Here is a 25,097-nt window from a genome sequence, read left to right as displayed (position 1 = left end):
AAAGTCAAAGTCTTACCCAGCCCCATTTCTATATTTATTTCTGAACCCTAGATCTGCCTAGAGCCAGTAGGGAGAGCCGGGCTTTAGGCTTTCCTAGACCCATGAGGGAGCGAATGTGAGGACAGGGTGAGAGCGCCAGCTGTTGGTGTCAGAGAGGACCACAATGTGAGAGTCGTATGGGGGTGATGCAGAACAGCAGGATGGATGGAGAGAGCAGGGCCTGATGGAGTGTGGCAGGGGGAGTGGGTGAGCCGCTTGGAAACCCCACTATTGTATTTGAAGGCTCTCCCAGGGAGGAAGAGGCCCCCAGTGGTGTTGAGGGAGGCAGGATGAGAAATACCAGCTTTGCCATGAGACAATTGGCTTGCAGGGTGGGAGGAATATTGTTCTACTAGTGCCAACCAAGGCCCAGCCTTCCATGCCTTTGTTTTAACCTGTGTTCTTTGTTATGGAGGTGACTCCATAGGTAGGCTGAGTCTTGCACTTGAAGCAGGTGTTCAACCATACAGTACCTTAGGTCTTCCCATATACAAGAGCTGTATTACGATGCAGTCAAGGTTTATAGTGCACGTTAGGATAAAAACATCACGGGGATGTTGTCGTCATCTCTCAAAACAAGCACTGAAAAGCTAGGCACCACAGAACTCAGGTAAAACATGTCAAGGACTGGAAAAGCACCGTTAATACACAGAGAGCCTTCACACTTTCCTGGGGTGACACTGAGCAGTAAACGTGTGCTTACGATTCGTAAATGTTAGTGTGTGACCCAGATGAAACTGATTTAAAACCAGTTTTTTCACTTGGTATCACCAGGGGGCAGAGTTGAGGTTGTGTGTGTTGTGGGGGAGGGGGGTGGCAGCTGGGCAAGAGCATCTCAGAAGAGAGAGGCTGAGCCCAGGAGAAGATACTGAAAGGATCCTAGAAGGATAAATAAACACAGCATTTATTGCACATGGCCCTTTGCTGTCGTGTCCCCCACTTTTCACTCTGGAAGTATGGTTGTCCTGCAGATGGGTGTATCTGTGCCAAACCGTGTGCTCCCTCCTCTAACATGGCTTCCTTCCTTTTTATTTTCACCTTAGCTATGAAATTGCTGGATTTGTAGTGCTGGTTTTATGGGCCGGGGAGGGGAAGGGGGGGAGAGATAATTACAACATCCCTGGAACAGGTGTGATCCTTGCCTTACTGGTACGTGCTCTCAACCTTCTCTCTATATTAAGAAGTTTCTGGGGGAGGGAATAGATACATATAATATCAGAAGGAGCTAATGGCTTGTGACATATAAGCCCCCAGGATGGAACTCTACTAATGACAGCCAGAGTCTGAAGGGTATGGTGGGGGAGCACTCCTCCGTGTTCAGGCCTCTAGCCTTGTCCAAGCTTGTGTGTGTGTGAGAGAGAGAGAGACAAGGATTATCTAGCCAGGCCATGTGGCCTCAGCCTTGGGTTAGGGTTTTCCCAGCTGAGAAGTGCAGGGGCTGAGGGAGGAAAAGAGGTAGAGTTTAAGCAATGAGATTTGCATGAAGTCCTGGAGAGAGACAGAGGCACAAGGCAGTTGCTTCTGCAGACAGGGCAGCAGTGCCTAACCTGAGGTTTCTGTAAGAGGGAGATAGGTACATGCTGTTCGTCACCACCCCTGTTCTAGGACACAGCATGTGTCATAAATGGACAAATTACACGAAGAAAATACTGGGGTCCACATCCTAGATTTCTGCTCCAAATGGGAACCTGACAGGCAGGGCCCCAAATTCTACTACCACTCAGCATAGGGACAAGAATAGTAAGTTTCCTTCTTGCTTTGTCTGTGATGCTATGTCTGACTTGTTCCATCTAATAAAGGGGTTCTCGACTTGTGGGCTGCAATCTGCCTGCCCTTCCCATACCACTAAAGGAGAAAGGTTCTCAGCTAGACAGGATGGGAAAATATGGAGACCCACTGGTCTAACAGCGTCACCTTAAGCACATGAATGCACTGACATGCTTCATTTCAACCAATAGGATTGCACTGTGCAAATAGCTGATTTGGGGGATGAGGAGAGAAGGGGGAGCGTGACTTATATCTGATGTCACAATCCCATCACTTGGCAACGTGCTGTTTGTGTAGCAACAGGAGGGGGATGAGGAGAAGCAAGGAAGCTTCCTCTGCTGCCACAGTCTCACAATAATCTGCGTTTTCCCCCGCATGTTGATCATAGGCAGATGGCGTAAGGACACCTGCTGTGTGAAAGGGTCACCTGTGACTTACACATGCGTAGGACATCACCAAGCAGGCCTGCACCTACGGCTCAGATTATCTAAGTGGGATGGTTCTGTTGGGTTCTGAAGGAACTCCGTCTAGCAAAGGACTTTTGTAGGTCTGGGTTAATTCTCTCCACTGGGATGAGCAAACAGGCTGCGCCTTGTCTCCGGTGGACTCCTTCTCCACCCTCTTTTGGCTGCCTTTTGATTATCTGCCAAAGTGCGTGGCAGACAAATATTTGTCCTGTGGTCTCAGACGCTACCTCATGCCTGTTTGAACAGGTTCTTAATTTAGTACTTTGAATATTGTGCTTATCCCATTCTCACCCTGGGGTGGAAATAAAACCACAGACCTCGCTGTCTATATATTTGGTTCATGTTCTTACCTCTAGCAGTCTTTGCAAAGGTGTGGGAGTGAGGGGAGGTAAGGGGCAGGCGAAGTTCTGCGGTACTTCTGTCTAACAGAGTTTTGATATTTATTTTTTCTAATAAGTACAGCCTTGTCTGAAAAATTCCAACAACTAAACAGCAGGAAATACAGCACTAAGCTGCTTCTGCTGAATATGGATATACAGGAACCTGCTTATAGTGAGTCTCTATGTAGATACATCGCGGAATAGAAATCCTACAGTGTTTCAGTCCAACTTCCTGGGGCTTCATGCTGCTGGTAGCCAACGAAAACTCATTTTTTTCCTTTTAGCTGGAGATGGGTCCCCGTTCTCGGTGTGTATTTTCAGGGGATGGCACTTGCCTGGGGAGAAGAGCAGAGTCACCAAAAAGCTACGCTCCAGCTACATTGACCCAGCTTTCAGCGAAAAGACTTCACAAGGAACAGGGTTGGTGCACAATCCCCCCTTTGGGGAAAACCAGCACTGGGGCTGAAAAGAACTCTGGGCCGGGCACCAGCACACAGTGGTGAACATTAGGCAAGAGCCCCCAGGCAGCGGTTTGACATCAGCCTCCACGAAGGTGCAGGTCCAGCTATATCAACAAGGGATGTGTTTGTGAAGACAGGACCTGAGTCTTGCAGGGTTGCTGGCAAAGCATGTGGGTGGAGTGCTGCAAGTGGGGGATTAAGCTACATCGTTTAATAAAGTAGAGCCAGCATGTGTTTAAGTGAAGTGCGTTACAACAACAAGTCAATCATCTCTCTTTCTAACCCATCTCCTTTGGGGCAGTTCAGTGACTAAGAAAATCAGAAAGGGTTTTCAGCTGCAAAGGGGTATTTATGACAGTGCATTTTAAAAGTAGAGGATAAAGAGATGTGCAGAGTTTCAGCCAAAAAGAACTGCATATTTACCCCTTCAGTGCTGCTTAGGGCAGACCCCCCACTGGTCTGCATCCTGTAACTAAAACACAAAGGTCATCAATACATGTCCAGGCAAATGCCACCATTGCCCTTATTTGTGAGCTAACAGCCAATTTCAAGATTCTTGCAGTACCCAAACCTCATACACGTGTCATAAACCAGTACAGACCTAGTTCAAATCCACCCCAGTTATTTCCTCCTTGAGGTCACACCGGTAGGGTACACATGGGCAGGTTTCCTGCACACCTTCTTCTGCCACCCCAAAACCTTTGGGTTTGACAGTGGGAGCAGGTCCTGCCACTTACCTTCTCATTTCTGGACATGAAAGTGAGTCCCATCTGCCTTGTTTACACACTGAATCCTTTCAGCGCCTTTAAGTGTTCGGGAGAAGCTTGTCATGAGTCACTTGGAGAAGGAACAGAAACACGACATAAGAACAGTTTAAGAAGCAGGTTTATTGTCCATCAGCATCTGCGGAATTAGGTCCCTCTCCTGCAGAGCTACTTGCTGGAGTTGACTGTGCCCTGTTCCCAGCGGGTGCTCTGTCAGACTAGCAAACCTGAGTTCCCCTCTGCAGTTCAGCAATAGTCTTGGGTGTGTTGGGCAAGGCAAAGATTTCAAAGTAATGGCTGCCACATACTAGGGACAACCTGCACCAAAACCTGAGGGCTTGAGCAGATTCCAGGTCTCATGAGAGCAGCTCAGCCAGGCAGTGGCTGGACTTAGAGTCTCCATCTTGTTCCCTGAACTAATGCAGTGAAGATAAATTAAGACCTCTCATTTATCTTTTTTTAAAAATAGTTTACTCAAGGACCACAAACACCAAAATGCCTTAATATGGTTATTGTTTGGCACGGCCACAGGGCAGAGTGAAAGTAGTTTAAGTGCCCGAACTGTGAATTTCCATATCTGAATCCATCTGGATTTCTTAAGTTTAACCTTCACTCTGAAGCTTCTGGATTTGTAATGCATGTTTTGGGGACAATTACAACGCTCTCTCATAGTATGTGGTTTTCCCCTTAAACAACTGATATATACTCTCCAATTTAGATCCAGCTGAATGTAGCTTTCTCTCTGGGAATATCCTTAGGTTTTTGTACCTATTAAAAATTTCATACCCAAACACTAAACAAGTATTTCCGTGTGATCTCTCCTGTGAGTTGAACAGCTGTAGCATTGGCCTTAAAGGATTTAAAAACCAAGTTTTAATGGCCACATTCACCAGTAGGCTCTGGCTGTTTTATACCATGCTTGGGCAGGGTAGAAGGGCCAGGATGCATTGAACAGCTAGGCTAGGTTTACACCTGCTTTGCATTACTGGAGTAGTGCTAGCTAGCAGAGACCTACTGGTGAGCCTGACCCTTCAATCTGTAACTGACTTACTGTATCAGGTATCGAGTGTTCAGGGTAATTTTTAAATTACAATTAAAAAAGAAGGGGATAAACAAAATTTGCTATGAGGCTGGAAATTCCCCCCATCTTCTGCCCCCCCCTCAATTTGGGAGCCTGGACTCAGCAAAGGGGAGAGCAGCGGGGTGTGGACAACGGGAGATAGAGCTGGAGGGTAAAGAAGGGGACCCCCATACCAGGTAAGGCAGACATGCCAGTTGCAGTGGGAGGGAGCAGATGGGGGAGCCATGTTAGGGTCAGGAGAATGGTGAGTTGCTGATCGCAGCAGGAGGGAGTGGGAGGGAGTGAAGGAAAGAAAAAACAGAATAAACGGAGGGGGGGAGAGAAGCGGGGAGAAACAACCCAAGGGAGACAGCAAGGTAATATTTAAAATTGTGTTACAGTGAAATACACATTATTGGGTTTGTATCTTTTTATCAACATGTGTGGCTTAAGTGTAGGGCGAGGTGTTACTAGAGGCCCGGGGGAGGAGGGGGAGAGGAGTGGAGGGGGGGCGGGAGGCAGAGCTGGTGTGTGGAACTAGCCCCTTCCCCCCACCCCAGCTTTTGGGGTGCAATGACACTAGTGCTCTCAGCCATCCTCACCCAGTCCAATGGGGGCTTGTTGCAACAGCCAGTGCTTTGCGGGTTGCAAGAAGTAGGATTTCATTTTACTCTCAGTTCTATTTGTAACCCTGCTATTTGCTTAAGCTTGAGTAAAATACAGTTATGCAGGAAGTAAAATCTTCTACCAATTAGCATTTTGTATACTTTGGATACAAGTGCTACAGAAACTGAGAGCAGCTTTTTTCTAAAGATCAAACTCAGCAAGGTATGGCTGTCCAGTGCCATGCTTAGCGTTAAGAGATTTTTCACTCTTTGTAGCCCTCATAATCACGTTGTGCTGTGGCGATTAAAACTGCCAGAGCAGATCAAACCAGTGGTCCGTGTAGCCCAGTGTGCAGTCTCTGACAGCAGCCAGCTGTGGGATAATCTACCATGGTTTCATCCTGCTCTCTGATCATTAGAATGGCTGAGCCCTGAAGCTTTTATATCGCTTCCAGAACTGTTGTTAACTATTATAACTGGATAGTCCTGTTTTCTGTAAATGTTCTGTTCAGTCCCTCTGGTTTTTGACAAGGGGGTGGCATGCTCAGCAGGGTGGGTCTCAAGCACTGAAATGTGATGCTTGTGAACTGGAGTCTGGTACTAATCAGGACTGGCCAGATTTGATATAGGGTAATCCCCACACGTAGGGCTGACACTTCCCTGAATTTAGAGTGGCAATCCATTAACAGAAAAAAGTCTGGTCTTTGCCAGGGTCCCACTGGGACTGAAACTGAAGATTTGCTAACTTTGAGGGGAAAAATAGGAATTTCAGCAGTTTGTCTCAGGTGGCTCTGATTTCTTGCTGAGGCTTATGTGTACTTCCCCACCTGATGTGTGTGTGGCACGGAGAACACCATTACAGCTTCCGCATGGATACCACCTTGTGGTACAGAGAAACTTTTTTAAAAAACAAACATACATAGATATGGCTTGCAGTTTAGTTTCAAGGTGTCTTTTCTCTCCCAAATAGATACTGGCGGGAAGGTAACTAAACCAAGCCAGAACACAGATACATGCTTTTTAGAACAGGCTTTATAAAACATCCTCAAGTTGGGAACTAATCTGTTCAGTTTATCTCCTGCTAATTGACCTATTGCCAGACCTGGAGCACCATTCCCCAATGGCCACCTCCTCCCCAGCTAACCTGCGAGAAGACTGTCACCCAACACTCCCTGAGTAGAAGACAGATCAGTTCACATAGTGGGAATAGTATCAATCTGCTGGGGGTCAGGGGGGATTCTTTTCACCATCCTCTCTTCCCTACCTGCAGGGAAAGCAACAGCTCCATGAAATGTACCTAAGCAAGCTAAGCACTAGACTAGCCTGATGTTGTAACTTAGTGAAATGCTACTCTCAGACAAGAGCTGTCCACCCTGTTTTAGTACTGGGTGCTAGCACCCATTTGTATTTCTCAAAGTAGTGGCCCAGAAATTGGGAATCAACCAGGAGCACAGGTAAGGGAGAAGGCTCAGCTTGGTAATATGTGATTGACTCATGGGGAGGGGAAGAGAGGCATTTTTAAAGAGGCTGCAGCTGGGGAAATGTCTGTTCTTTAGGAACCAATCTCTAGTTCAGGACGGGAATGAGAGATGAACCAACCACCATGATGTGAACTGGTAGGGATTAGGCCAAGAAGAACATGTGGGCTGTCACCCTTCCAGCAAGATATCCGATGAGGAACCTGTGTGACTACTGACATGAGCCTTGGGCATGGAAGAGATTCTGCAGGAGCGCAACAAGACCCATTTGACACCTGTTGGGACAGGTAGTCAACCCTCAAAAGTAAACATAAGGCTATTGTTAATGGGAGTTGGCAGAGAGAATGGGACAGATCTGAAGAGGCATATGTAGATGATAAATCTTAGTTTGCCCAGAAGATAATTACCTTTCTCAACTAAATGCCTTCTAATAACCTTTAATGATAACTGTACAATACAGCTATAGGTACACTCACCCATTATAGGTGGAACTGGTAGCAACACCTATAGGTAAGGTTGCCCAACATTTTGAATTAGACTCTGCTTTCAGTTGCTTATAACTTTGCAAAACTTTAACCATTTGGGCAGAAATTTCCCGTGGCAGTTGCCTCCTTCAGGCTGAATTTCTGGATAAAGTTGTAGCTAAAATCGTAGAGCTGTTTTTAGAAACAAGATTAGGGAAATATTTTTCCCGTTAATGCTTATAACTTCTTAGTTGAGTAGCTCTTGGGCCCCCATGCTTTAGAGCAGGAACGTCTGGTGTTAGGGATGTGCTTTTTGGCATCCCTGTGAAAACTTGCCCAAATTTGACTAAGTTATAAGCTTCCAAAAAAAAAAAAAAAAAGCCACCCCACCCCTCAATCCACACATGTTCAACAGACTTGTTCTGAAGCTAAATTCTCTAGAGACTCCATAGATGCTGAGCATGCTCCATCACTGGACTGAGAAGGGTTTTCAATGCAATTATTGCTCCTGGCCATGGTGCTGGGCAAACCTAGGGGGTGCTATGGTGCTGGGCAAACCTGAGAGCAGGGAGGCTGTCTGCTGGTGTCCAGGCAGTAAGGAAGCAGCAGCCACTCTGGAATGCAAAGCAAGGAGGGGTGCATGTTTGGGAGGAGGAAGGGAAAGAGGGGGACTGCAGCTACCTGAGGGCGAGGGGCAGCAGAAGGGAAAGGGAAGGGGGGGGGTGGGAATAAACAGGCTAGGGGCAGGGGACTAACCACTTCCCTCCAGAGCCTGGAATTGAAGCTGGGAGTACTGTGTCTACATTCCTCTGCTGTCAACTAATATACTTTGCCAGTGGGTTTTAAAGCTCTTTCTCCCCGCCGTCGTGGCAGGTTCACAGAGAAGATGACTGCGTAACTGGTAGCAATCTTAGGTGGTAAACATGCATGCTGTAGATCTAAAGGTCTGAACCCTGCTCACTCACCTTAGGGGATCAACATGATTCTCTCTGATGGAATGTCTGTTCCTTCATTTTGTTTTACAACACCTCTTTTAAATGAACTGAAGATTGCAAAGTCAAGCACTCAGTTTAGGAGATCCCACAATTAAGGTTGCCCAGTGCAGAGGGTCCTGTAGGGGGGAAAATATTTGATCATGTAATGAAAGACTATCAAAATACAGATGCACAAGAGGGCTGCATTAAGGTTGCACTAAACCTTAATTGTGGCATTTTCTAACTTTAGAGTGCTTGACTTTGCAACTTTGACACTGAATAGTTCTTAAAGTTCATACACACGAGAAATCAGTGTGTGGAGAGTATTTACACTTTCTCTACAGACCTACTGAAGATCCATGTTCAGTTACACACACGTGTGAATGTGTGTTGGGAATCCTCCAGAGACCTGAAGACCCAATATGTGAGGCATCTATCTTTGCCTTAAAGGCATGTTATCAGCATTCTTATCTGCTTTGACATTTTATTATTCTCCTACCATCTTAATTCCGGGGGGAGCCTGGCACTAGGGTGGGGTTGGTTATGAAAGTTGTTCTCCAAGTGGGACTTATGTCTGTCTTAATTGAACAGCTTTCTTCTAGAGCGCAAGCACTGGGCTCTCTCTAAGTGCTTACAACTAGTACCCAAACAACTGAAGCAATGGCTGAGTGACGCCAGTCAGTTGTGCCATATCTGGTCACTACTGGGCAGAGCTGGCTGGGAATTTTTCAAAAAACTGTTTTATCAGAAAATGCAGATTAGCTGAAATGAAATAAACTTTTCATATGAAGTTTTCTGGTCCAAGGTGGAATTTCTGGTCAAAATCAGAGATAAAAATCCCCCTGAATTAGTCAAGCCTGGTGGGTAGGGCCCCTTCTGGGAATGGGAAACTTTAGCTTCAAGGCCCTCTTTCAAATAAGCCAGAGCAGGGACTTGAAGAAAGATTCCCCACATCCTAGGCAAGAGCTCTAACCCCCAGGTTATTAGCAATCCCAGGGTGGGGTGGTCTGAATCTCTTTCACCTCAATGCACAATGGGAATTTTTCTGAAATCTCGGATTTTTGGAGGGTGGGAAAATGGTTGTGCTCAGCTCTCCTAGTTGGCAAATGTGCTGTGCAGTGGGACACTTCTAAACTATTACATCCCACCCAGTATTAAAATGTAGTTATTGTAGTGACTATGGAGAAAAAAAACAAAACATGCTTTATTCAACAGATCTGCTCCATGGTCATCTTCAAGTCAGACTAGTCTGTGACAAAACAAGTTTTTACTAGTTAGCTCTGAGACAATACAAACCTTAACAGTAAGCGGGATTCCAGTAAGCTATTGTCAGCCCTAGTCTGAGACGGATTCACTATACTTGTTCAGATTCCAAGCTAGTGCTAAGAGACAGAACAATCAAGTTAAATAAGGGCTGGAGCTTTTTCAGAAGACTAACATTTTGAGTTGTCAATCGAGTGGTCAGTGGAAAGTTATTCAGAGAGAGACAGAATTCCACAACGTTTTTACACGTGACTTTTCCCGACCATACCTAACTTAGAATGCTAAGAGACGAAGAACAAAGTAAGTGGCTAGCACTGGAAGAAGGAACAACTAGCAAGTATGAAGCAGGAGTGCAACCTATTTACTACAAGAGATCAAGCTAGGCTTTTGTGTTAGGAATACAGACTATGTAGGCAATGCCAAACGTGTTCATTGAACAATTTAACTTGTTTAAGTTTCTGAATTTTCAAAACAACACCACAAAGATAAATATAAAGAAATTTTATTTTTTCAGATATTTATATAAAAGAAATAATACTCATGGCCAAGTCCTGTACAGACCGCATCTTCCTTATAAACTCTTCTTTTAGTTTAAAATGCATGTACAAAATTGCACATTGCAGATTACAAAAATCAAACAAGTAATCTCTTTGCCTGTAAACAATTCTAGCACAGGGATGAATGTTATACATTCCAAAGTGTCTAACCCTCCAAGGAAAAAAACCCAAACAAACTGCAATCTCCATAGAGGTGCTAGTATTACAAACTGATTGGTGTATTTCTAAATTATATATGACACACAGGAGCACAAAACAGCGCACAAGGCAAGTCGCCTTTCTGTCTTAAGCATGTAAAACAAAGACTTAGAATCCAATCTTGCTCCTGTTTGAGTCCCTAACAAGGCTCTCAGTGCCGTCAGTGGCCGCAGGAGTGAGACCACTATGCCAAGGTAGCGGATTGCAGTATGTTTTAACCTCCAGTTTTGTTTTTAAATTGGCTACCATCAATTGGCAGGAACCAGGAGTACACTTGTAAACATGGATTTTCCACTCAAGTTGATTAAAAAGGATACAGTATCTCCTACACACTACTAAATTAAGATAAACTGTTTTACATTTAATCAAGTGCAAGTTATAAACGAATATTTTCCACTTCGACTAATTATTTTGATTCTAATATTACAGTCTGTAATAGCAATGTAAAAAAAAAATCCAGTACACATAATCCACAGCTGCATTTTTATTAAGCCCTGTAGTCTCCAGTTTAAGTATAGAATGTTACCATGTTTGAAAGCCAATCTGTTGAAAATTATCTTGGAAAGGCTTTTCTGACAAAAAATAGAGAATTTGGAGTCAGTATGCAACAGAATTAATCAGTTAGCTCTGTCTGAATAAGATACATGAGCCAGAACAGAAATTTACACACACAGAATTCTAAAACTCCACTAGAAACAGAAACCCTGAAGTAATACTGAATCCAAGCAAATTAGTTTTTACAATGTGAACAGGCTCTGTTTGTAGGAATAAATCCCAAATTTCTCATTCAACCGACTCCAAAAAAAGTACCTGCTCAAATTTCAAAATCCCTCCTGCCAGGGAGGTTCAGGAAGGGTTGCCTCTTCTCAACCTGTTAATTTAATGAGGCAAGTAGGGAGAGACAAAAACACAATTAAAAATCTACCACCATTGTTGCAGCAGCAAAGTGGAATCTGGGATGAGTTGCTTAGGTTTACTAGCTACTCTTCTTTACGTTAGGTCTTGAATGCCTGGTCATTCTAGTTACCTGTCTGAAACCCCTGGAGGAATATAATGTGGGATTCTAGTTTCTAAATGACTGATTTTTGTATAGTTCTGCTTTTGAGCAATGTTAAGGTGGTTGGGCTGCTGGTGGCTATATGGGGGTGTATGCGGGGGGGGGGGAATGACAGTTGTTACTTCTCCCTTCTGAGAGAGTCCTTTGATCCCCTCTGTTTGTAGTTAAAGTGATACTGCTCTTGGGAATGGAGAATTCAGAATAGAATTCAAGTGGTGGTTAACAGAGCTCCAAGTTGAAAAGTTTGAGGCTAAGAATAGATTCCCACACTATAAAGAAATGTAATAAACTTAATGAGAACTAAGAATGACGACCACTATAGATGAGAACTTTCAGGACTCTATCCAGCCTCCCATCACTTCTGTAGCAGCTGGGCCATTCTACTAGGCTTAGGCAGCCACACACACAACCCAAAGTACCTGCCCTCCCCACCAAGAAACTGACATTATACATCAGTGATGTTGGTATGTGCCTGCCCAAACCTGTTCCCTTCTGTAGAGACACACACACTCCACCCAACTCAGCAGCAGTAGTAATTACTCTTGGGATGACAGCAGGACACCATATTCTAACACAGGAAGCTTTATCAGCCCAAGAAGAAATTTTAGAGAGAGCACGACGACAAACCTTGGACGGACACCTCAAAAAACAGAGCTTGTCTAGGAGAAGCAGCTGGTTTCTTCCTCCCCCTGCTCCACATCACAGACCAAAAAACCTACAGAGGTGGGAGAGTTCTCACTCCAACAAACCTTGTCACGCCCCGATGAACCTGTATGGGGAGTTACTGCAAGCTCACAGTTGCCGTCATTCAGAAAGCTGGAGCAGTGGAAATGCTCAGACCCAACATAGAGAGTAGCAATGCAACTATAATTAAGCAAGATGCTCAATCACATAAGCTCTTCATCCCCACACGGCCCTACAACTGCTTGGTAGGGAATTATTTCTCCCCTCCCTTTTTGGCCTCAAAGCTGGTGGGCCTGTTTCTCAGTTGAGTCAACTGTGCATTCAGAATACAGGGTGTGGTGGGAGGCACAGAATTTCGGCTGAATAGTGCCCTTAAATTTCATCTCTCATGTCACACCATGCAAACTAGCTCACTTTTAAACAGCACATGAAAGCCAATAACTTCACTAACCCAATATTGCACCTTTAAAAAAAAAAATTATTTTTCCCCCCACCAATGGAGTTAAAAAAATGTGACAGTGGTAAAGCTATTCCAGCGTAAATACAGTACTTAGTACATTGAAACTGGTTGTTCGTATGCCAGAACTACCCTAAACGTGTCTTCATAATACACAGTATTTGCAACTAAGTAGCACTGTTCGCCAGAGCTGATTTTTCAATGGGCGGTATTAATAAGCCAAATACCTCTAATCTTTTAGATATAAGGGAACACCCAAGGGACCAGCAAAAACTTGTTTCCTTCTAGAGCCAAATCCTTAACTAGAGCGGGGGGTTCTCAACCTTTTTCTTTCTGAGGCCCCACAACATGCTATAAAAACTCCCACCTGTGCCACAGTCACTGGTTTTCTGCCTCTAAAAGCCAGGGCCGGCGTTAGGGGGTAGCGAGCAGGGCAACTGCTCAGGGCCCCCCCCCCACGAAGCTACATTGCTCAAGCTTCAGCTTCAGCCCTGAGTGGCAGAGCTCAGGGACCCAGGCTTCAGCCCCATGCAGTGGGGCTGTGGCTTTCTGCCCTGGGCCCCAGCAAGTCTAATGCTGGCTCTGCTTGGAGACCCCCCCTGAAACCTGCTTGAGGCCCCCTAGGGGACCCGGACCTCTGGTTAAGAACCACTGAACTCGAGATTTGCCTTTTTTAAAAAAAAAAAAAAAAAAAAAAAAAATCAGGAAAGTAGCTGCCTTTTGGAGTTTGTCCTTACTGCAGATTTCACTTAACTACAGATCAGAACTCTGCATTGTCTGGTTCATTTTCAGAACTCAGGAACCTTACTCGATCACATGTGGGTGATGGTGACCATGGCTATAGAGAGAAAGATTGTGAAGTTACCAGTCACAAGGCTGGGAGGCACAGACTTTCTAGAGAACAAGTCTGGGAAACATTTAAATGAGCAACACAAGCTAGTTTTGACTAAATATTTTTATAAAGTTTGTATTCAGTATAGAAAACTTTTACTAAATTTGATTGTCAAATTTATCCATGGATAGACTACAAAACTGGTCAAAAAGATTTCAAGGCTACTGTTTTACAGACTTCCGTCCCCAAAGCAATTAAAAAAATTGTTGCATTATATTTTCCCAGCCTGCTAGGATACATGGCACCATATTGCTTACCACAAGCATGTAAGTTTCTGTTGCCATCTCAGAAACTGGTGCAGGTCAAGTTTTGGGAGCCCAGAAGTACTCCTGTAGAAGCAGTAATAATGATTCAGGAACTAGCACAAAATGATCTGGGTCAGTAACAATCTAATGCCCCAGGAGTGTTTGAGGGCACTGTACAGCTGCAATCTTGCAGAGTGTATGTAAGGCAGAGGTCCTGTCTGCTTGGGGTCATAAGACTTCATGACATTGGCTCGAGAATGGTGGGTAGGTAATGACTATGGTAGTGTTAAACAACCCTACCATAGTCATTACCTACCCACCATTTTAGAGAGTCTTCCTCTTGTGATGGATATTAAATAGGAAAAGTGGCACAGTAAGAATCCAGAACCTCATTTCTGAGTCTCCTCTGTTTCAGTTCTTTTTGCACAGAGTGCCCTATGTGATCGGCATGATTCTGAGCTATTACTCGAGTGAATTAAGTAAGCTATCCCAAGTAAGTGCCAGTAAGTATTTACTACATACCCACCATCATATGTTCTATGTATTCTCTGTTACAGAAAAATGGAGGTTTTTTTTAAACCAGGACTTTCATATCCTTTTACCTGTAAAGCCAGGCTCCTTAGACTAACTCTACAGAGCTCAGTAACAGCCATGAAATCGACTTTGTACCTAAAAGTCACAATCTTAAGGTTCAATCTCTCTGGCTTTCACAGGTCAGACAGGAGTACTGTGTTCCCCAGTAGGGAACCTCCTCTTTCCACAATGCTAATTCAGAGCAGTTATTATTTATGGTGACCATCCATTCAGTTTGCAGTACATACAGCCATGACCTGTAATGCTTAAAATGTATCAGTGATAAATGGTATTATAAAATAACCATATTCTCTGCATCATCAGTTCTGAACTGCCTCTTGGTAGACATGCTGTTTGGCAGAACTTCTAAAAGGGGCCTTGCAGTCGCAAGATTTAGTATAATTATGCAGGGCTTCCACCCTACTATTTGATTGCTGGAATATGGAAAGTACGGTGCTATTGCATACTTCACCGTCACATTCATTACAGTTGAGGAAACTGCAGTTCCTTTAATTTTGTATACCTGGATGAGTAGATTAGATAAAGAGAAGTATTTATTCCTTGCTTTGAATTCATAGATATTTGCATGCTTTAATCAGATTTGTTGGCTACTCTAGCATTGATAAATCATATCTGAGCTGAAAGGAAAATACTTAAATGCACATATCTGGCACAAGAAACGGCCTGACTTTAGAATTAGTTACGGCTGGAACCACAAGGAGACAAAATTTCTGCATTCACAGTATTTATGCCATTGTCAAAAACTTAGTGTAGTGGTTCCAGATTACTGTACCCCTTTCAAGAGTCTGATTTGTCGTGTCCCCCTCAAGTTTCACCTCACTTAAAAACTACTTGCTTACAAAATCAGACATAAAACTACAGAAGTGTCACAGCACACTGTTACTGAAAAATTGCTGACTCATTTTTACCATATAATAAAATTGATTGGAATATAAATATTGTATTTACATCATAGTGTGATACTTGAGCCTGTTTTTCACTTGCAAGCCTTGTCTGAAGCCTAAGCCTCGCTGCCCGGGGGTTAAGCATATATTTTAGCTTTGCAGGGCCCCCTGGGGCACGGGCATTGACCTTGCTTGTCACCCCCTAATGCAAGCCCTGCACTTGTGACCATTCTAAATCTGTCTCACAACCCCCAGGTTGAGAGACTGATCTAGATGAGTTATGTACACCCTGGAAGACCTCTGTGTACACCAGTTGAGAATCACTGACTTAAGCATAGGTCCATTTTCAAAGGACATAGCTAGTACCAAAAAACAGATGCCAGCTTGGGTTGCTTCCAGGGTTCCAATGCACCAATTCTCATTAACAATATTCCACTGTAAAGCCACTGGGGATGTGGATTTTAATTCCTGGATGTGTACACCCTGTTTGTATGAGTTGTTTCAACATAAGTGGAGTTCCATCTTAGGCCTGTTTTCTGCATGCAATGAACTTCAGAAGAAGTTTAGAAAGAGCGTCTAGCCAGTAGCCATAATGTCAAACAGGGACAAGTGGCTAAACAAGGCCAATGCAAAGTTGTTTTGGAAGACAGTTCAAACTGTAAAATTTCAGTTAAAGCTATTTGGATGTTTGTCCCATTAGTACACACTACACATGATCTTTTGCACTCTTTTTTCCTCCTGTTTTCTGAAACCTGTATTAGCAGCACTTGCCATCGAAGATCCCACAGTGCAAAAGTAAATTATGTTCCTGCTCTGAGCCAACATCTCTCTCTTCTTTATGTCTGATAAGTCTAACAGCATGAACAGGTTGCAAGTCACTTCACAACAGGGATAGAAAACAATGATAGAAAACAATTGAGTGGCACAAGATTGCTTAGCAGTTTAACACACTTTGTCCTCCACAATAGAATATGGTTTCCATATTAACTGCAAAATTTCTCACCCAGAGCATTGAGACTCTCCATAAACTCTGATTTCGTTGACAACCTTCAAAGAGGCAACTGGAACCAAGTTTGCTAAATACTCTAGTTTTGAGACGATTTCAGAGTAAAAACCTGGATTTGTGCTGGAAATGGCCCAACTTGATTATCATACACATTGTAAGGAGAGTGCTCACTTTAGATAAGCTATTACCAGCAGGAGAGTGGGGTGGGGAGAGAGGAAACCTTTTGTAGTGGCAAACACCCATTTTTTCATGGTTTGTGTGTATAAAAACATCTTCTGTACTTTCCACAGTATGCATCCGATGAAGTGAGCTGTAGCTCACGAAAGCTTATGCTCAAATAAATTGGTTAGTCTCTAATGTGCCACAAGTCCTCCTTTTCTTTTTGAGAAGATGTAATTCAACTCGAGAAGTTTCTTCAGTGAATCACAGGAGTAACTGTCATGTAATTAAGTACCACAGAGTTAGGACTTACTGCACCCAAGGTTGAATTGCAGCAAGAGACAGGGGCTTTGCAGTCAGCATTTGCAGGATTCTCTTCACACACACACTGCCCAATCAAGACTTCACTTTCCCTTGCTCATCTTCCTACATGTTTTTAAAAGGGAGGCTGCCTGCCAGATTCTGTATATCTGAATAGCCTATCAAGCCACTGTGCTCAACGTTGATGACATACATACTCTCCTCCTTGGTGATCAGATTAACAGGCAGATGATTTTGTTCTTGCTCACATTACTATTTAACCAAATAAAAATACTTAGAAAATGGCAATGTTGCTGCACAAATCGAGTATTTGTCAAATGTATACTTAGCTTCAATGAAAAAGAGATAAGCGGAAGGAAATCAGAAAACCCTGTGAAAGAAACAGTGAAATTGCTAGAGACAGTAGTTGGAGGTGTAAACAAAGATGATGAAAAAAGTATCACCAAAAATAATTATATAATATTTTGGTGATCATTATTTTTATATATATAAATTGATGGTGAAAAAAGTAAGTCTGGAGGCCCTGACAAAATGCACTGAAGAAACAGCAGAGGAAGTTTCAGGAACTCTGAAAATAACTTTAAGAATATGAAGGAAAAACCCTAAGAAACTGTTGGCTTATTAGGCAGGCATCTATACAAGGAATACATTCAGACAGGAATCAGTATATAAAGTTTAGTTACATCATGGCAATCCAACTACCATCTGCAGTGGGACTAATGATTAGGACATAAAGGAGATTTAGTGTATATTTGACTATCAATGCCCAGAATAATCTTATAGGATAACTGAATAAATACCATTAGTTAAAAATTCCATACCATGGATTAGAAATTGGTTGCCAAATAAGAGAAGCAGCAGTTCATATCAAGATTGCTATGCTAACAATCACATCCTGTGGGATAATTCAGGGTTTAATATTGGGACTTATTCAAACAACATTTTACGATGAGACAGATGTAATTGAAGGTATAAGTGATATTTAGAGACTTCTCCACCCAAACACTGAAATGCAGCCACCGCTGAGGTGAAATGACAGCTGCTGCAGCACTGCTCTTCTCTAGTCGGTGTTGGTATATGACAGAATAGCCTGCATCACTGAAAATGGAGCAGGAATTTTAGGTATGCAGAATGTAATTGCTCAAGTTGTAATTCAACACCTGTGTTTTGACAGGACACCCCATACTCTTGGGAAAGTGCCATGGGATCTTTAGTGCCATATCTATGCAAAAAGGACTACAGTGCAGCATAGCAACGGCCCTGAACATATACTGGCATAACTCCATAGTGTAGATGGAGCCTAGAGCACTGAAAGGGGTTTTTCTTGATGCTCGAGGTCAGAACGCTACCTCCCTGAGTGACAGAAGCTAGGCTGACAGAAGTATTCTTCCATTAGCCTAGTTACGTCTACACCAGAGGTTTGGTTGGCCAAACTATGAGCATCAGATCTATGCCACCTAAATTTTAAGTGCTACTCAGGACATTGTCTTTATGCCTCTTCTGGCAGATAGGACCTCCAACAGAACAGCTAATCCCAGCAATGCACTGTGACATTAGCTCAGTACTGAACTAAGAGAGAAGAATGCCATCTACTTATTTACCAACATCACAATTCAGTTAGTCTTTTCACTCTTTTCCTTTAACTAAAGAAGAGGGGAAACAGAACTAGAACAAAACACATTTATTAGAATATCAATGGAGTTTGGATTCCACATCTGAGCTTGACGCAGTTTATACCCAGAAGTGGAGGGGAAAAACCCATTACGGGAATCTGTAACAACCACGCTGATGGGTCAGGCCAGCTGATGAAACTGGACGATGTTACTACACATTCTGAATGAGAAGTGAATTAAACAGCTCTTCTAGGAATGGAACCACAAATTACAAGCAGTAGAATATGTTTTCCATACTCCAAGTCAGCGTGGGCAGTAATCAGTTGCCAATAGCTCCCACCCCCTGCCCGAGGAAAGTAGGAGTGAACAGGAATTCCTAGCCACAAGTACTCACCCATCACCACCTTTCTGTAGCACCTAGACACAAAGACATGCCAAACATAAGTACCAATTATATACCATGGACCAATGCTTTTTAGTGCAGAGTAATATTTTTATACTCTAGATCTTAAGGAAGGTGTCAACTAAACTGCAATCAAATTTACTGATGAGAAACACAAAATAGTAACACACAAGCAGAGTGACCAAGAGAGATTGGAACTGTCTAGAAAATAATGCAAGACTGACTGGTAGTGATGATAAATTGCAGATATGAGAATCTTTTGCTTGAACAGTCAGTATCAGGAATGTGTGTGAAGAGATCAGATTAAGTCTAGGAGGATAGGTAAAATTTTCATAGTCCTGAAGTCTCATTTAAAGTCAGCCGACTTTTAATGAGAATTAGGCTTTTAAGTGCCTGTCACTTCTGAAACCAGGATGTGAGCACCCAAGTCACTTAAGTGGTTTTGAAAATTTTAACAGATATCAGGGTCTAAAATGGCCTAATGAGACTGTACTTGGTGCACTGTGCACTTTATTGGTTCTGAAAATTTAGGAACAATGAAGAAAAACTAGGAGAAATACAAAAAGCAACAAAAATGATACAAGGATCAGACGACATGAAAGACTGAGGGAGCTATATATAATCTAAAAAGAACACCTGGGGAAATAAACAGGGTATTACAACATTTTAAAAGATGGTCCGACAAGCAACAATGGACTGAAGTAAAGAAAGCTTAGGCTTAATATTACAAGCTAAAAAGAGTGGTAGAAGAACAGACTTAAGGAGGTAGTCATAAAACCAACACTGCAGGCATTCAAGATGAGGTCGGATAAGACTTTGGTGAGAATAACATGCCATGTAGCTCCACAAATTGCGGAGGTATCACTGGAGAAAGAAACCAAGTGATGTTTCGTAGCCCTACTAGTGCTATGCTGGAGGGGCTCCTCATTGGCCCCATATCATAATTCTGCCACCATTTTGGAAGCAAGGTTGTGGTGATTTCTCTTCGTGGAGCTCATCCCCTTCTCTAGATATTGGTGAACTAAACCTATCGGAAATTATATGCAGTGCCTTTAAAGCTATATCTTTAAATACTTCTGAGGAGCAAAGAGCACCTACAAAATGGACTAGATTGCAGCAAGTGTCAGGTGTTTTTCAACCTTTTCCTCAGGTACTGCTAGAAGGTCTTCACCCACCTCCCCCACTTTCATTTGAAACTACACAAGTTGACCACTGTGCCGTATCATCAAAATACTTATTTTCCATTAATGAAGTAGAAACACTGCCAGTGCAGAGCACTCAGTGCAAGTTTGCTTACCAAGTAGAGTTCCCTCCTTCCCTCATTATGTAAAGCTTGTGTTTAAGTGTAAAAAATTAATTGATTCTCTACTTCTGCACCATCACCTTTGCAAAGACATGCAGTTTTTCATGTACTAAGCACTGGTTCATTTTTAACACATTTGCCAGACATGGCACATTACTACTGGTTGAATTCTATTAGTGTGGTGAAACTGACTGAACGCTTAGCAAAAGATCTTTACGTTGTAGTTACTTCGTAAAAATTAAGCGGCATTGCGTTTGTTCGCTAGTATTTCTAATACACAATTCTTAGGACAGAAGAAGGGAGTTTTAGACTATCACTGAAATCACTCATTCTGGCTCTGGCTATGCTACAACTTTACTCAGTTTTTAAATGATTAACGTGGTTTGCATCTCCACTACTCATTGAAGTCATCTGTGCTAAGTGTGTGTCCCAGGCCTGACAAGGGGAAGCCTCACGCACAGTTTACATTTACAGCTATGCTATTTTAAGTCAACCCTCTCACAAGACTCTCTTTACAAGCAAAAAACATTGTATGCATATCAATTCCCCTTCGTGCATTTCAAAGCATAGCTGAAGTAGCTTTCAGAAGAGGACATGGATGAGATAAAATGGTTATGGAATTGGTTTAATTGATCATGCTTATAAAACAAACTATATTAGTTAAGATATTTTCCAAAGACTATGGTGGGGCCCCATCCTGCAACTGGGTCTGCTCATGCTGAGCCCCACTGACTTCAGTGGTTCTAAGTATGGGCAGATCCAGGATCAGGGCCTTACAGGGTTTCTTGTTGAATGAACCTTCAGAGTTCATGCTGAAAATGAAAATTTAATTGTACGAAACCACAAGACTGAATAAACCTTGATTTGCAGAAGTGCTCAAAACATGCATATCAAAGGGTAGTAAAAAAGCAAAACTGCCCATAACATGGTTTTTGCTATTTATCCAGAGAATCCCAAAAAGCAAGTCTAAGCAGAGAAAACCATTCCCTTTCTATCCCTTATTAGTAAAATCTAGGCAAAAATAAATAAATCACACTGGACTCTTCCACCCAGAAACTCATCTCACATTCTGACTTTTGACTCTTCCCCTCCCTAGACAACTAGAAAAATGTGTTTAGGATAAAATAGAACAAGAAAATATTATTTACATATTTCTTCTGAAAAAATAAATCTAGTTCTCCATTGTGTTTCTATGATTTATTCAAACATAATACAATGGAGTTACCATAAAGTAACTGTTAGAGCTAAAAAACAATCTGAGCCCTTTTCTGGGTAGCACTGAATTGCTACTATACCCCATAAAGAGCAAGCAGAACTGGAATGTGCACAGTGAAAGAAATGGCATAAATGACACTCTTCTGCCAAATTAATTTCTTCCAGATGCGTTTGCTATAAAAATAAGGTTTAGGTGACATCAAAAAAGTTTCAAGTTTCAATAAATAAATAAATAAATATATATATATATATATCAATGCTCCAAGTTTGCATTAGCACAAGAAATAATATGGAGCTTATGGTCTGTAAGAGTACTTTCTTACAGTTGAATCTGTAATTAAATATCGTTCATTCTAACCTAAGTTACCTAGCAGAATCTCTCTCAGCTAAGGCTAGATTTTAAAACCAGACCCATTCAAGTGCTTTACTTGCATCTCTTAACTGCCAGCTGCAAATTAAAAGCTACTCTGCAGCAAAACAATCTTTTTAAAAAAATTCTTCTCAATACCAAGAAATACCATCACCACATTTTGTTTTCTATACACACACACTTTAAAAAAAGAAATGGGTAATTTTAGCTTTTTTCAAGCTCTGAACAAACATATTGAACCATCACTACACACTATATTAAGGTGTATTAGGAATTATGCCTTTTGCAGGAAAATAAAGTTGACTCTCTGTAAACGGGTTATTTTAGTTCTGAAATCTTTACAAGTTCTTCACTTGAACTTTGAAAAAAACAACCCCCAAACACCCTTCCCTTTGAAGTGTAGGAATTTCTCTTGAAGTCAGCTTTAAACGTTAAATACCCAATATAAAACCGTTCTGTACTCAGTGCAACATAAAATATACCTTACAAGATGTTTAATACCCGACTTCTGTACTTTGCTTCCTTCCCAGGCATCAATAAATAAAGAGGGACCTTCAATCTAGGTACTTAAAATTATCTATTGGTCAATAAATCTCGAACCTTTGAACCCCTATGTTTTTCCTGCAACGCTCTAGTGCTTCCCCCCCCCATCAAATCCCCAAACCGACTCCGGAATATTTTAAGACGACTCTGGAAAGTCGAAGATCTTTCCTTCTCCGCTGCGGCAGCGCGTTGGGGCCGGGGGCCTTTGGCTCCTCCCCGGCAGGCGAGCCCAGTCTGCGAGCCGCCGTGCAAAGCGCCGGGGGTGGGGGGACGACGAGGAAGCGAGACTCGCACGTGTTTTCGGGGCCGCTCCCGTCCCGGGTCCAGTCTGAGGCGCGGGGCTGGGGGTCGCCCCCTTCTCCCGGGCAGGCTGCTCAGTCTCTGTCCCACTCCGGCCCGCGGCTTCAGCAGGCGCTGGTCTCCGGCGCGGCGGGCTCCTCCGGGGGCGGCGGGGCGGGCGGGCCCGCGGCGCTGATGTGGCAGCCGCTGGAGAGGTGGCTGCGGACGCGGCCCTGCAGCTGGGTGACCTGGGCCCGCAGGAGGCTGGCGGTGGCGGCCAGCTCGGCGTTCTGCCCCTTCAGCGCCTTCACCTTCTCCTCCAGCCGCGCGATCCGCTCCAGCTTCCGCCGCCGGCACTTGGAGGCCGCGATGCGGTTCCGCAGCCGCTTCCGCTCGGCCTTCAGCCGCTCCTGGCTCTCCGCGTCCAGCGGCGACAGCGAGGGCGGCGTCGGGGCGCTGCTGCCGGCCTCGCCCGGCGGGGGCGCCTCGGGCACAGTCTGCGGCTCCTCCAGGGCCCTGGCGGCGCCGGGAGCGGGGAGCCGGCCGCTGCCCAGCCCCGGCGGGGCGGGGGAGGAGAAGGGCAGGCCCGGCGGGGCGGCGGAGTAGGTGCCGCCCGCGGGGCTGAGCGGCCCGGCCGGGTGGAAGCTGCCGAGGGTGGTGTAGACGGCGGGCGGGTCGGCGGCGGGCCGGCAGGGCCCCGGGGAGAGCGGCGCCCCGAGCAGCTGGTTCTGCTTGTGCAGGTCGGCCAGGGCCTTGACGAAGCCGTCGGCGAATCCCTCCTGCTCCTGCGTCACCTGCTGGCGGTAGAGGAAGGGCCCGGCCGCGGGGGGCGGGGGGCCGGCGGCGGGGCAGGGGCTGGCGGGGCCCAGGCCCGGGCTGCCTTGGATCAGCAGCTGCTCCAGGTCCGCGGCGGGCGGCAGCTTCAGCAGCGGCAGCTCCGCAGGGGACCCGGCCGCCAACAGAGCCGCCTCCGGGCCGCCCCTGCCGCCGGCTCCTCCCCCCGCTGCCGAGCCCGGGGGCGCCGCGGCGGGGATGAGCCTAAGCGCCGCGCCGCTCCGGGTGCCGCCGGGCGGCCGCAGGGTGTACGACCCCGGCAGCGCCGAGGGGGAGGCGGCCGCCGCCATCTCCCGCTTCTTACCGGCCCCGAGCAGCAGCTTGTGCCCCGCCGTCTCCGCCCCTGCCCCGAGCCCGTTGCCGAAGCCGGGCACGAAGTCGGGCAGCAGCTCCAGCCCCTCCTCGGGGTAGAACGGGGCCTCCATCTTCACCGCCGCCCGGCCGCCGCTCATGCTGCCCGCCCGGCCGGCCAGGGGGCCCGCCCCGCCTCCGGCCGGAGCGGGAGCAAGGGGACCCCCCGCGGGGGCTGCGGGGACTGGTCGCTCGCCTGGGATGTCGGGGGGCCCCCGCCCGCCTCAGCCCGGCACCCAGGGGAAGGAGATCCAGAGCCGCATGCACGGCAGGGAGGTGGGCTGCCTGCGCCCGGGCCGCCCAGGCTCTGCTCCGCGCGGTGTCCGCGATGGGGGAGGCGGGGGCCGGGCTCACCTCTGGCAGGCGGGTCGGCTCCCCCGGGGGCAGCTGCAGCCTCAGCCGCCGCCCAGGGCTCCGCGCCTTCGGCTTGTGGCATTTACTGAAACTCCTACAGGGGAACTGATGTCAAACCCCCTCCCAGCAGCAGCGCCGCCTTCGCGCCCGCTCTCTCCGCCCCTCCAGCGGCCGCGGCTCTCTCCCTCCCGCCTGGGCATGGGAGCGCACACAGCTCCGCGCTGGCAGCTGCCCACACACCCGCCCACGCTCCCTTGCTGCGGGCTGAACAGCTCTGCCAGCTGGGAAAAGGGGCTTTGGCAGAGCGCCCCCCCGGGTGAGAGCTGTGGGCGGGTGTGTGTGTATGGGGAGGGGGGTTCATTTATAAATGATCGCTCTTCATCGCCTTCATGGCACAGAGGAGCAGGGGCTTGTTCTGCTCCTCGCGTTATTCCGCTGACTGTAACTCACAGCTTCCCAAACTCGTCTTTAGCCTGACCTGTTTGCATCCCTCTCGAATGCTAGGGAGAGGCACTGACCCAATAACGCAGTGGAGGGGATTGTAAACCCTGCAGCGTTTATGTGGGAGGACCACAGTGGATGAAAACATCACCCCATAATCTGACTTTCTCTTTGCAGACTACTACGCAGAAAGTATGCTAAGGGAATGCGCAGGTTGCATAATTAAGCACTAAAAAATCAGGAAGTACCATTTGAAAATTCCACCTGCAACCCTAACTGTGCCTCATTACCCTGCCTTCTGACACCCTCTTTAATTACCTGATGTATTGTGTCTCCGGTAACACAGCAGAACATCCTTACCGTTTTCTAATGCCCTTCTCAAGGGCATCTTGGAAAGTGTGCAGTGAATGAGGCAATGCTGTGCAGCTGCCTTCCCCTAGTAAATATACTGTCTAAGGTGTGTAGTAAGGTGTGTAGGCTGGGGAGTGGTTATCAAACTTTTACTTTCACAGACCACTTAAAAATTGCTGAAGTCTCAGCAGGCCACTTAATGACCTTTCCAAATGTTTGTACCCTTAGCTAACTCTTGTAAAGTGCTAGGGATAAAAGCATTAT

At 45.3% G+C, this 25,097-nt stretch overlaps 1 protein-coding gene and 1 long non-coding RNA gene across 2 annotated transcripts; both read right to left on the bottom strand.

The window, feature by feature from the left end:
• Positions 1-2,736: 2,736 nt before the first annotated feature.
• Positions 2,737-24,209, bottom strand: LOC140911866 (uncharacterized). Its single transcript, XR_012159159.1, has 4 exons — positions 24,042-24,209; positions 8,451-8,596; positions 3,852-3,951; positions 2,737-2,988 (listed from the first exon to the last, which is right to left on the bottom strand). It is a non-coding gene; the product is annotated as an uncharacterized lncRNA (long non-coding RNA).
• On the bottom strand, positions 10,209-24,045 carry LOC140911864 (transcription factor JunD-like). The gene has a single exon (XM_073345881.1). It carries the CDS (start codon positions 23,786-23,788, stop codon positions 22,628-22,630), a length of 1,161 nt encoding a protein of 386 aa, XP_073201982.1. The 5' UTR covers positions 23,789-24,045; the 3' UTR covers positions 10,209-22,627.
• Positions 24,210-25,097: the final 888 nt, after the last annotated feature.

Source organism: Lepidochelys kempii, chromosome 5 (assembly GCF_965140265.1).
Source record: "Lepidochelys kempii isolate rLepKem1 chromosome 5, rLepKem1.hap2, whole genome shotgun sequence".
Lineage (NCBI taxonomy): Eukaryota > Metazoa > Chordata > Testudines > Cheloniidae > Lepidochelys > Lepidochelys kempii.
This window is presented reverse-complemented; position numbering and strand designations above follow the sequence as displayed.

What these genes read in the sequence shown, in the direction of transcription:
- LOC140911864 (XM_073345881.1), bottom strand. Translation starts at nt 23,788, where the DNA reads ATGAGCGGCGGCCGGGCGGCGGTGAAGATGGAGGCCCCGTTCTACCCC.